Raw genomic sequence first — 12494 nt, 5'->3', positions numbered from 1 at the left:
TAGATGGAAGGCAGTGTGGATGGAAGGGAAGACAAGGACTCTGTGTGTGAAGCCATACGACAGATAGGCAAGTTTTGTTTTGAAGGATAGTAGGAGTTGATAAGAATTAGAGACGGACTAATTGACCCTGGGACTATATAGGAGAAAAACCTCAGCCTCTACGATAAGCCAGCTATCTTTAAAGGCCAAGCTGGAAAAATATTTAGCTTTCTCAAAAGAATCTATTGAGAGACTAAATTAGCTCTGAGAGGATCCCCTGGGGTGGGGGGAAGTGGTAGGATCCAGGGACCATTTAATTCTCCACATTCATCTCCACTCCTTCTTTCATGTTACCATGAGGAAACCTCTTCTCTCTTTCCTTTCCCCACCCCCATATGTTTCTTTAAGTCCCTTTTCTGGCACACATCAGAATTTTGTGGATTTAGTATTTGAAAGATTACATACATCAAATGTGCACATTGGGTAAAAAAAGAAAGAAAGAATTGGTTCCTCACCTATCAATGCTGAGAGCACATAAACTTAACACTGTGATGCCCAGCGATGTCTTTTGAATGAAGGGGACCAATTTACATATTTCAACTCCAAAAGGCCAGATTTCTGCATGAAGCTGTGGAAGATACACAACCAATGGTTAACAACTGCACACAGCAAATTTCCTGAGGGATTTGGAACCTTAGAAAACACAAGCTAAGGCAGCCTTCTCCAACCGGGTGACCTCCGGATGTTTTGTACTACAACTCCCAGCATTCCTGATCACTGGCCATGTTGGATGGGGGTGATGGGAGTTGACTCCCAAAACACCTGGAGGACACCAGGTTAGGAAAGGCTGTACTGAGGAAATCAGACTAAAACATGCACTAAAAATCTGTTTCTTGAAAGCTCAACCCTGGCACCTGAAAGTTATCCCAAATAAAGATACTGAAAAACTGCAAGAAAATGCTTAGGCTCTACTTTGCAATACCATAAAATAACAAAAAGTTGCATTTTTGCAATATAAAATCTAATGCACATATCAGGCCTGATCCAGCAAACATTAGTCAATGGAAATCAATGGAAAAACAACAACAACAATAATAATTTATTTATTACTCGCCGCTCCCTTTGGATCGAGGCGGGTAAGAATATTTGTTGTTGTTCCATTGATTAGTACAACAATACAGAAGAAATCAAATAAATAAAATTAATTAAAAGAGCATATAAAACCAATACAATATCAAAATAACACTCAACACATCTTAACATTCTTGGTTATGATTGTTTATTTCACAAATTTAGTTGGTCGGGGACCTTATACATGTGATGGAAGAACAGGCGCATGTATCCACCTCTACAAGGGAATGCGTGTTGTAAAGTTTATGCACATATGATCACATTTACATTGGCTTGAATTTTAGGCCCTTTTTTGAAGGGTAAGAATTATATGAATAGAGAATAGGGTGTGCATGTGTTTGGATCTATCTGTTCAGAACCTGTATCAGGTAATGTTGTGCATGTGATGTTGGTGTATTAATGTACCAGTTCCTCCATCATACATGCACTGATGTGTATCGTCCACCCTTGCCCAAAGACATTAAATTTCAACAACAGGAGAATAAAATGGGATAATCCCATGTAGGTCACCCTGCTTGAACTCTTAAAGGAAGAGTCAGTCGAATTCTTATCTTCATAGACAGCTATGAAGATAAGAACTGTCAACCAATTAAAACTCTTAGTTGATTAATAATCTGCCAATTGATTCAATTTCAAAAATGAGCATGTTACTTCCCTACATGGAAATGTAAGATAACGTACAATTTATCAAACAAAAACTATCAGTAATTCTTAGGAGGAAAGGCTGTCTTTAATATTTTTATTTCCATTCCCTAATACAACAATGCACCAGAACCAAAACAGTCTCAAAAATAAATGAGTGCACCTTTGAAGCTCGGGCCATTGTTTAAAGATGGCCCTCACTGATGAATGAGCTAAAGCTTTTGTTGATTAATCTACTGATTAAGTCAGTAAATAGTGGATATTGAGTAATATAAACTTAACCTTTCAATTAAAAATTGGCAAAGTCTTTACTGCATATGAAATCTGATGAGGCGAAGTGGGGAGTTAGGTAACTGAGGCATTTAAATGCAAGAACTTGTCTCATGAAAGCAAGAACTTTTCTTACGCAGCGGAATATAGGAAAGTTTTAAGAACTGAAATGGTAGGACAGATATGGCTGAGTGCAGACAACACAACAGTCAATGGTGGGGTAATAAGCACCTTGATAGTTGTTTATCTAGGGAGGTGCTCCCCACACAACATAATGATCAACCATGGTGTGGATTAGGATCAGCATTGAGTTGACTATTAGCCCATGCTGAGTTGACTCACTGATCCCCTGCCTTCTCTCCCCACTCAATCTTCTCCCCATATGAATTTATTTGATTGACAAAAACTATATATTTTAGCCATTGTTTTTCCTTTAGGATTTTGCTTATGGTTACTTTTACACATACTCCCAAAAGCATGCTGGCCTCCTGGATTTCTAAAACCTTTTCAAAGCCTGACACAACTGTTTGCGGGGTGGGGGTAGGAGAGGAAGGCTGTATGTAGCAGCAGCGCCTTGCTATATGCAACCGTGGTCTACCATGGCTGACCACTGTTGGCCAAGAGAACAAAATGGCTGTACCTTCCCTATCATCCTTGGCATTTCCTGGCAAGATAAGATCAGCAGTTGAGAATGTTTGGACTTACCAAGCATTCTGGTTTTCTCAAACAGAGATAGCCAAGATCAAAGGACCTCTTTATGGTGATACTGAGAAAGCTAAGAGACCTGGAAGTCACTCAATATTTTGATACAATGTTCCCATTAGATTTTATTTATTTATTTATTATTCATTTTATTTGTACCCTGCCTTTCTAACAAAAAATGACACTCCAGATTACAGAAATTGCAGATTACAGAAGCAATTCAAATTGATTAAAACAACACATTAAATGCAATAAACCATAATGATTACAGATTTTTTTAAAATTAGAAACAGCACCCAACCCACCAGGTTAACCCACTTACAAGTTTAAGTAGACTTTTCTTGCCAGTGGCTCGTATGGGAGAAGGCAGACTTTAAGGTAGCCTGGCCTAAAGCCATAAAGGGCTTTATAGGTCATAACCAGCACTCTGAACTCTGCCTGGAAACAGGCCAGTATCCAGTGAAGCTACTGTAACAAGGGAGTGATGTACTCCCTATAAGTAGCCCAGATCAACAATCTGGCCACAGCATTCTGGAACAGCTGAAGTTTCTGAACAGTTTTCGAAGGCAGCCCAAATGTGATGTAACTAAGGCATGCATCACCATGGCCAGATCAGAGGTCTCTAGGAATGGGTGCAATTGGCACACTAGTTTTAGCCATGCAAATGCATTCCTGGCCACTGCCATGATCTGGATATTCAGGTTCAAGGCTGAGTCTAAGTGTACAGCCAAACTGCAAGTCTGAGTCTTTAGGGGAAGTGTAACCCCCATCCAGCACAGATTGAATCCCTACTCCCTGACTTGTCTTTCGACTGACCAAAAGCACTTCCTCCTTGTCTGGATTAAGCTTCATTTTTTGTCCCCAACCAGTCTATTGCTGACATCAGGCACTAATTTAGAATCGGAACAGCTTCCTTGGATTTAGATGGAAAGGAGAGATTGAGTTGAGTGTCTTCAGCAAACCGCATAATGGTGACACTGAACCCCCAAACTCTGGACAATGTCTCCCAACAGTTTTATGTATATGTTAAATAGCATAGGGGATAAGATGAGACCATGAGGGACACCACAGGCCAATGCTCACAGCATTGAATAGGAATTCCACAGCACCACCTTCTGAGATCCAAGAAGAACTGAAGCCATTGTATAACAGTGCCTCCCAGTCACATCTCAGACAGATGCCTCAGAAGTATACCATGGTCGAGGGTACCAAAAGTTGCTGAAAGGCACAGCAGAACTAACAGGAACATACTCCCCCCTGTCCAGTTCCAAGTGCTCACTGTCAATGAAGATGACCAAAGCAGTCTCTGTTCCATAAACCGGGCCAGATCTACACCTTGTGACAAACCATGATGATCCCATCATGGTAATGCTATATTCCTCTTGCGCATTTATGCCTCGTAGGACACACAATGACATTTGTTGTAGTATTTTGGATAATGTGGAATAGGAAGTAACACTACGAAAGTGATATATGGAATGTGTAATGTGCCCTAACAGTTATCACTTCAAAATCACTATAAAGCAGTAGTGTAGATCTAGCCCAGGCCTGAAGCCAGACTGAACTGGACTTGGGCAGTGTAGCTGCCACCGCCTCAGACATTTTGCTCTTATTGCTCCCCAAATCTTCTGGCTTCCAGGAATGTATAAAACCCTCTGGTCATGTGGTTGTATGTTCATATAATACGCAAGGGATGCTTGTGCCTCTGAAAAGTCTATTGTATGCATGCTATGTAACTACACTAGGGAACCCAAGTATATGTGTACAAAGCAGGAGTAGCAAACACAAGGGCTGCATGTCCCCCACTGCCAAATTTGGCAGCTGCAAAAAGAAAACAAAGTTATTTTAAATAAACAAACAAACACACACACAAACAAACAGAAAATGGCTGCTTTTAGTGCTGTAGAGTGCTACAAGGATCAGATTTAACTTGTTCTGAAGCAAAATGTGACACTTTCATTATTTCGCAGCCACTACGGAACACTAAAAGAGTCACATTTAGCTAAATTTAACCCTTTTAGCGCTACAGAGTGGTTTGCTGTCAAATTTCTTTGGCACACTGCCAATTTGTGGGGAATATGTGAGGAGGGGCACCCCATGAAGTGGTCGCAGTTGTTCTCCCCTGGTATAAGTTTTTATACATGACTGGGAGTGATGTGAGAACAACTGCAAAGGATGCAGCAACCATGCTGCCAAAGTATATGTCAAAAGGGGAGGTCTTGCCCTACACATCTACAGTCAGCTGTGATCTTCCCACTGAAGTAGACAGATGTGATCTCTGCAGCAGGTCTGGAAGATCCAATTTTGGCTTCTTCACCCACAGGGGGAAATGTAACTCAGATGAAGCCAAGTCATCTGTTGTTGCTACAATTGCATAATGTTTGTGAAGGCAGATGGTTGATACAGGCGTTTGATATCCCTTACAACAATCAAGCTATCATTGCAAAACCTGGGGGCCCCCCTGCAATTTCTGCAAATCAAATCAAGGGAACAAGAATTGTGCCCCTTACACTTCAATCACCACCTTACTAAAATTCTCAGTAACTGTAATCATCAAACCAGTTAGCCCAGAACTCTTCCAGGAGAAAAGAAGTAATGCTTTGCAGCTGGGATTACTGGACTGCTGTATTTTCTTAGGAAAGTTCGCCTTGCATCCTGCCCCGAAATGCATAACAAACATTTGGTCAGGCCTCAAAATCTATACTAGAGAGGCATGGGAACTGGCCAATGACTAGCAAGGATGGGATACAAAAGAATTGGTGTCAGTCCTGCAGAAGCTGTGAACAAGGCTAAGCCTCAGGCCTGGGCTAAGACGTTTTGTGCATGAGGCAAAGGACAAAATTGTTCCTCTTCCATTCTACATACAGAAGCTGACTGGTCTCAGTCTTCCACCACACCTGTAGATAGCAGGCTAGTTAGGGGTTGCAGGATAGTTCTGTCTTCCATGAAGTGGGAATGGCTAGGGGACTCAGGAGGAATGGAGGCAGGGTCATGATGAATAGAGAGGAAAGGTCTGTAAATGCAAAGGGCACTAGGCATGAAAACAGAGGGGTGGGGGGAGGAGGAGGACAAGGGGCCGAAGAGGAGGGACAGATAACAGATAAGTTGTGTAGTGAAGTACATGATACAGAATGATTTCAGGGCAAGGATAAGAATCACGAAGCTACTGGAAATGCCTGTATAACTCCACACTTTATGTAGAAGCGAGCTCAGGTTTTCCAATGCATGTAGTTATAGCAGGGACCCAGACTGCCTTTGTCCACTTCAGACCCAGTCCAACCCGCTTATGATCCAGATCCAAAGCAAGGTCTGGACATCAAAAGTACGTCAGATTTTTGCAGTTTCCAAGGCATGAGGGCCCTCCACTCACTCCCCAAACCTGATGAGTCTTTGTCCCCTGACTTCTGAGCTGTGCAAGTGGCTGGGATTTACCTAATCCATTTGCTAGCATCTGGCAGCTGACCATCCTCCACGAGAGGCGCCATTTTTTAAGGAGGATGGGAGCGCTGTACTGTCGGCAATCTAAGGCTGCTGACACTGGCAACTTGGTAGCAAGAAAAAAAGGCCACCTTTTCCCTTTAAAACAAGTGAACAAATGCCTTGTTTTAATGCAAAATTGCACTCCTGGAAGCCTTTGGGGAGCTCAATTTATGCATTAAAATAAGTTGAATGCGCTATGTGTTCCTTGCTTAAAGGGAAATGTGTGTTTTCCCTTGCTGCTGCTCTGCATTGCAGAAATTCAGCTGCGGAAAGACAGTGCTCTGGGAGCAGCAGGGGCCACAAAAAAGGACTGGAGATTCATGTGGGCTGTGGGTTGCCCACTCCTGGGCTAAATGGTTGCAGACAACTGGTTTATCATCCATTTTTTAACCACCCACAATGATGCAGATGAACAAGCTATGTGAGGGTGAGGTCAGTCCAGAGTCAGTTGATCATTTGTAGAGGTTCTTTGTATCATCCCACCAAGCAAGAAGGAGAATTATACTGCTATACCTCTTCTCCCAGTTTCTGTTGAAATGCGATTAAAAACAAGCCTCTCATAATTATGAGTAAGTAACTTCATCAAAATGGTCAGCTGACCATCTGTTTTGGGGCAGAGACTGCTAAGGCGAGAGGCATAGGAAGAGCCTTGCCCAACCTCATTCCCTCTAGATATTTTGAACAACATCTCTCAGCATTCCTGACCATTGGCTATGTTGGCTAGGACTGAGGGAAGTTACAGTCCAAAAACATCTGGAGAGCACTAGGTTTTGGAAGATTGGAATAGAATAACAGAATCATAGAGTTGAAAGGAACCTCAACTATCATCCAGTCTAACCCCCAGCTGATGCAGGAAATCCACTGCTACAGAATCCCTGTTAGGTTGTCACCCAACCTCTTAATGAGAGAGAGTCTACCTGCTTAGGAGGTATGCAGGTTGTATCAAACCAACTGAAGTGCTAACAATTCCATACTTCTATTATGTTTAGTGAGTAGAAGACCCCTTCCCTGAGTGATGGGCAGAGGTGGCAATTTGGGATAAAACACCTCCAATCACTTACATGGACGGAGGCATGGCTTTTGCTACACTTCTGAATGAACTTTGCAGCAAAAGGAAGCCAATGGCAGGAGGAATTCCTGAGCTAAGCAAGTCAGAGTTCTCACCGCTTTATGCAGGAAATTCAACATGCCACCAGGACTAAAGGCTAGGGCATGGCAGCAGGCTCAGGCAGATCTGCATACATATGCAAAAACGTGAATGCTAATGTTCTTTGACAAATAATGCTTGGGACTGAACAAAATGAACTTGAAATGTTGGGGATTCAGCAATCACACACACACAATACCAGCAAGGGCAAACTTTAAAAAAAAATGTTCAGAATTGGTTTGGGAAATCTGAAGCTGTTGCACAGAAAGCTCATTAGCTGTTTGAGACTCTTCTGGGTACCCACAAGATCTCTGTGGAATGGGGAGCAGGAGTGTATCTGGCAAGCTTTGAATTGTATCGCTGGAATGGTCCCTCTTACACACACAGCCATATCTCCTTCTCACATGCTGGCTGGGGGAATGCTGGGAGCTGTAGGACTTTTTCTCTCTATAAACATGCACAGGATTGTGCCCTGAGGATTCCAACAATGACTGGCAGGAGTCATCCAGACTGCCTCTAGCAGAGAGTAAGAGGCACTTCGGTAGGACATCCTTGAAAGAGTTTTGGTGAAGGAATCAGCTCAGTACCAGGATGGCTCAGCCAATTCCAAATGCAGCCCTGCATCCTCAGATGCCATTGGGATACAACTCCCACCATCCCCAGTCAGCACGGCTGATAGTCAGGGATGACAGGAAGTGTAGTCCACCAACATCTGGAGGACTCGTGATTGGGAACAGCAGGGGTATGGGTCACTCGAGAAGAATAATGAGTCAGGCCAGTGGTCAGTATAGCCTTGCCTAACAGTATCACAGATCCTATAGTGGCCAGCTCTGAATAATTTGGGAATTACAAATCCCCAAGTAATTACAAAATCCCAAGGACAACAAAAATAATTAAATTCAGACCAGAAATTCATAAAATGCAATCCTCCCATCACTGATATTTCTGGCTTACATAAATTTGACAGGTTTTGTTTTCAACTCTTATACCACTGGTCATGATTTTTTTTTATTTTAATTTTTAGGGAATTATACTCTGCCCTTCCACTAAATTCCCTGGGAGGATATTCAGTGTAACAGCAGAAAGTCTTCAGGTGATTTGCACAATGCAAAATCTAGGGCACAAACCAACCAAAGTTCAGCACTCTGAAGTCCCATTGATTTCAACTGGGATTTTAAGCCTACGGCTGAGTTTCCAATTTTGCAGCCAATGGGACACATGAAATGCCTGCTGCATGCCTAATTCATTTGATGCACTCTAGTTCCTGTGAAGTTCCAATTCTGTGAATGTTTATAAGAGGTAAACGCGACTTAATTCAATGGGACTTATTCCCAAGGATGTGTGGGTAGGAATGCAGTCTTAAAACAAGGAAAGAAGATTACCAGGACTGGGGTTCAACCTAGAACATCACAACATGATAATAAAGAAGGCAATGCCTTTGAGCATGTGCAGAGTTCCATTCCCTTGCTGCTAACTTGCAGCCAACCACAACATATCTGTAATGTTTGGACTGAGGGCAATGGCAGAAGGTATTTGGGTTAGGCTAAAGCCTTAGCACCTCTTGCTGCAGAAACCAATCCTGACCTCTTCCCACTCACTTTACGTTCAAGCCCCCTGTAACCTTTATACATGACTGTTTCTTTTTCAAATGTAATGGCCCTGCCTGTGATGACTAGGAATAAAGACATGCAGTAAAATCTTACACCTGAATTCCCATTGAATTCAACACAGCTTACATTTGAGTAGACATGTAAAGGATGGCGCTGTTATATAGAATACTTGGTCTGAAGCCCATGTGGGAATCCCACCCTTTGACTGAAAAACTCTGTCGCTTGAATACCAAATCTGTGTGCTGAGGGGTGGCTGCAATGCACTCTGCATAGGCTCAGAGGCACATTCACTTTTACTCTAGACCGAGGTAGTGAAAAATAAACAAACACTGATAACGGGACGAGTTCAAATGAAAACCCACCCCCTTCGAAGGGAAACACCGAGACCCCGAAGCGCCCGAGTTGCCTCGCTCAGGGTCAGGCTAGCGCTGGCTGCTCCTCGCAGCGCCTCGGTGTCTGCCGCCGCGGCTTACCCTGTACAAGTTGATGGGGATGTCGATGATGATGAGAAGCAGGTCCCCCAGCGCCAGGCTGGCGATGAGGATGTTGGGCCCGTTCCGCATGCATTTGTTCTTGTAGATGATCCTGAGCAACGTAGAGTTGCCGATGATGCCCAGCACGAAGACCAGGCAAGCCACCACCGTGTTGATGTACTTGAACGTCTTGGCGATCGTCGTTCTCCCGGTGCACATGGGGTACTGGGCGCTGGAGGCGTTGGAGGCGCCGCCGCCGCCGCCACTTGCGCCCCGGTGCAGTCCGCCTGCGGTCGGACCCACGCTCGGCCAGGAGGGAGCGAGGCTCAGCTCTCTTCGCCCTTCCGGCCGCGGCGGAGCTTCGCTCTGTTCCAGCGCTCCGGCGCAACCCAGCAAGATCGCCACCAGCAGCCACAGCTCCCAGAGGCTGCGTCCGCCCATGGCCGCGGCTGTGCTTGGAATCTGCAGCCGGAGAGAGAGGAAAAGGAAAAGCCACCGGAGACGGGATCAGCCTCCGCAGGGAACCCTCTTGAGGGGGCGGGGCGGGGCGAGGCGCAGCACCCGGCGGCTCCCCGTCGCAGCCAATCCCAGCCCGCCCAAGCACGTGCGCCCACGCCGAGCGAGCCCAGGCATCTGCGGATACGCTGCGTTGCGCGCGGTCGGGAAGCTGCCCAGCGAGAGGCGGGGGCGCCAAACCCCGCCCCGCCCCGGCTTGTGCCCAAGGTTGGTCTAACTTTTAAAGTCCCGTTCATTCCAACGGGCCTCCTCTGAGTAGAACGGACGTTGGACGCAGCCCTCCGCGTTGAGCCTTTCTCGGGCGCAAAGCCGGTTTGGGAATGAGTGGCGGGGAATCTCCGCTTTTCCCACCGCTTCCGAAATAATCGCTCCGATTTTAATAGATTGTACGGAGGGCGCAATAAGCCGCAGAACAAATGGAAGAGAAAAGCTCCAGCGCAGCCCCTTCGCTCCCAGGGAGTCTCTCTCTTTAACTAGGGAAAACGTCAGAGCCCGACAATATACATCCGGCGAAGGCCGCGAAAAATGTTCGTTTATGTTTACTTATTTAGTCTGTTTTTCAAAGTATATAAATCAGATGGGTCCTTCCCAGTGGGTCAAAAAGAGTGGGTGAAAACAACAGCAATCCTTCCGTTATTAGACGCTGCCGCTTAAAAAACCGCACAGTCAAGGCATTTTACTCGTAAGTGAATCGCTTGTTACTCTGCCCCGTTATCGACACTTGATCTTGGACAGTTTTACAGCGGAATCCTACAGGTGAGATTTAATTCTAGGTAAATGGGTATATGATTGCTGCCTAAGGATTGTATCCAATGTAATTAACTTTAAAACCCATTCATTTCAATGCGTCTACTGTAAGTAGGACTAAGATTGGTTGAACAGTAGGGAAAACAAAGCGAGATGATGGATCTTTAAACATATTGGTAGGAAGTGCCTTGCATTTGCACTGGATCCCTCCCTCTATCAAATAATCTCACGCCCGCAGGTGTACTGAACTACATATTAACATCCACATTGCTGTTCTTTCTTGGACATTTTTATTTCTTTAAAAACATTTCTATCCAGCTTCAGCCTCAGTATGAGAGATTCTAGGGCCAGATCTACACCAAGAAGGATCTAATACTTTGAAAGCAGTTTGAAAACTGTATGTGGAGTGTGTTCTGGGCCCCAACAGTTGTCGATACTGTTATAAAACATTTTAAAGCCGTGGTATAGATCCTGCCCAGGGTCCTCACAAAATTATGCTCCCCAAAAACAATTAAACATACACACACACCTGTAAAATATAAAAACTAAAAATAAATGCAAAACGGATTTCTGTTTGGCAGAAATACAGAGTTGGACCTTCTCTATCTCACACTGTGGAATGATTTCCCCTGTTAGGTGCATCAGACCTCAACATTGGCATGTTTTAGGCATATATTGAAAATGCATCTGTTTTTTGTGACTTTTCCCCAGCTATAAGCTATCCTTGTACCAGCTTCATAATACTATCATGTATGTTTGTGTGTGCAGTTTTTTTCTGGTTTGTTTGGTTTGTATTCTTTCACTGTGCAAATAAATAAATATAAAACACCTGAATAGCAGGATAGACTGGCAGCTTGATTGTATCCTGTAAATATTTATTAAGCTCAATGCATAACACTTCATTAGAAGCAATTACTCCTGAATTAATCACATTCGAAAGAACCTGAGGCATATCGGAGGCTGCAGCCCTATGGACACTTGTCTGGGAGAAGAACCGCACTGCACATGGTGCAGTGTATCCTTAGCGCTTCTAGAATTGAGTTATTGGGGATTAATTCCACCGCAATGGGTGTGCCCAGATGGAGGGCTCCTACCTCTGGCTGTCAAAAGGCAATGTTTGGTATAGCACACTTTCACCTTGACTCCAAAAAAACGTTTTTTTGCAAGCCCCATTTATTTCATTTAAATCTACTTCCAAGTAAGATGTCCTTGAAATTAATGGAACTTCATTGTGTCCACCCACCCACCCAAAAAGAAAAGGAGGAGAATTAAACCATTTAAAAATATTTTTAGAAAAAGACATGCTTTTTCTAGTAGTAGCACAGATTCATCTTTAACCGGTTTGAAATAGCTCTTTACCTTGCAAAAGTGTCGAAGCAGAAAAGTGGTTGATTCAGCTCCAAGTGGCTGTGAGATAGTCTTCCTGGAGATTGTCTTTGCACACTGCTTGGCTGGTATATTATACAGGCTTTTGCAGGAGCTGGAAATGATGGCAGAGATATGGGTCAATAATGTTATGTTTTCTTTTTCTTTAAACATGCACAGCCCATATTGGTCCCATCAATCACTGCCAAACTCCACCCACTCCTCATGCTGAGCAAGAGCCTCTCTGCTCCTGTCAGGTCTTAAAGGCCTGGAGAGCATGGGCAGCAAGTTTTCTGTTAGCACAGGCATGTAATGGGCAGAGTACAACACAGGAAGGGAGAGAAAGAGATAAACTTTCCTAGCTATAAAACACTGTAGCCCTATGCCAGCCATCAGATCTTTGAGAGACAGTGTAGTGTAGTGGTTAGAGCC

The 12494-nt window shown here is 44.1% G+C and overlaps 1 protein-coding gene across 1 annotated transcript in view; it reads right to left on the bottom strand.

Moving 5' to 3' along the window:
* EDNRB (endothelin receptor type B) overlaps positions 1 to 12105 on the bottom strand; it is a 34067-nt gene extending 21962 nt beyond the window's left edge. Inside the window, exons 1-3 of the mRNA XM_063126078.1 lie at positions 12057 to 12105; positions 9435 to 9896; positions 495 to 607 (exon numbers count right to left, since the gene is read on the bottom strand). Of these exons, the coding sequence (XP_062982148.1) occupies positions 495 to 607; positions 9435 to 9875 (554 nt within the window). The 5' untranslated portion in view covers positions 9876 to 9896; positions 12057 to 12105. The remainder of the gene's footprint in view (positions 1 to 494; positions 608 to 9434; positions 9897 to 12056) is intronic.
* Positions 12106 to 12494: the final 389 nt, after the last annotated feature.

The sequence above is a fragment of the Elgaria multicarinata genome, chromosome 5 (assembly GCF_023053635.1).
Source record: "Elgaria multicarinata webbii isolate HBS135686 ecotype San Diego chromosome 5, rElgMul1.1.pri, whole genome shotgun sequence".
Taxonomy (NCBI): Eukaryota; Metazoa; Chordata; class Lepidosauria; order Squamata; family Anguidae; genus Elgaria; species Elgaria multicarinata.
The sequence above is the reverse complement of the archived record's forward strand: the minus strand, read 5'-3'. Positions and strand labels throughout refer to the sequence as shown.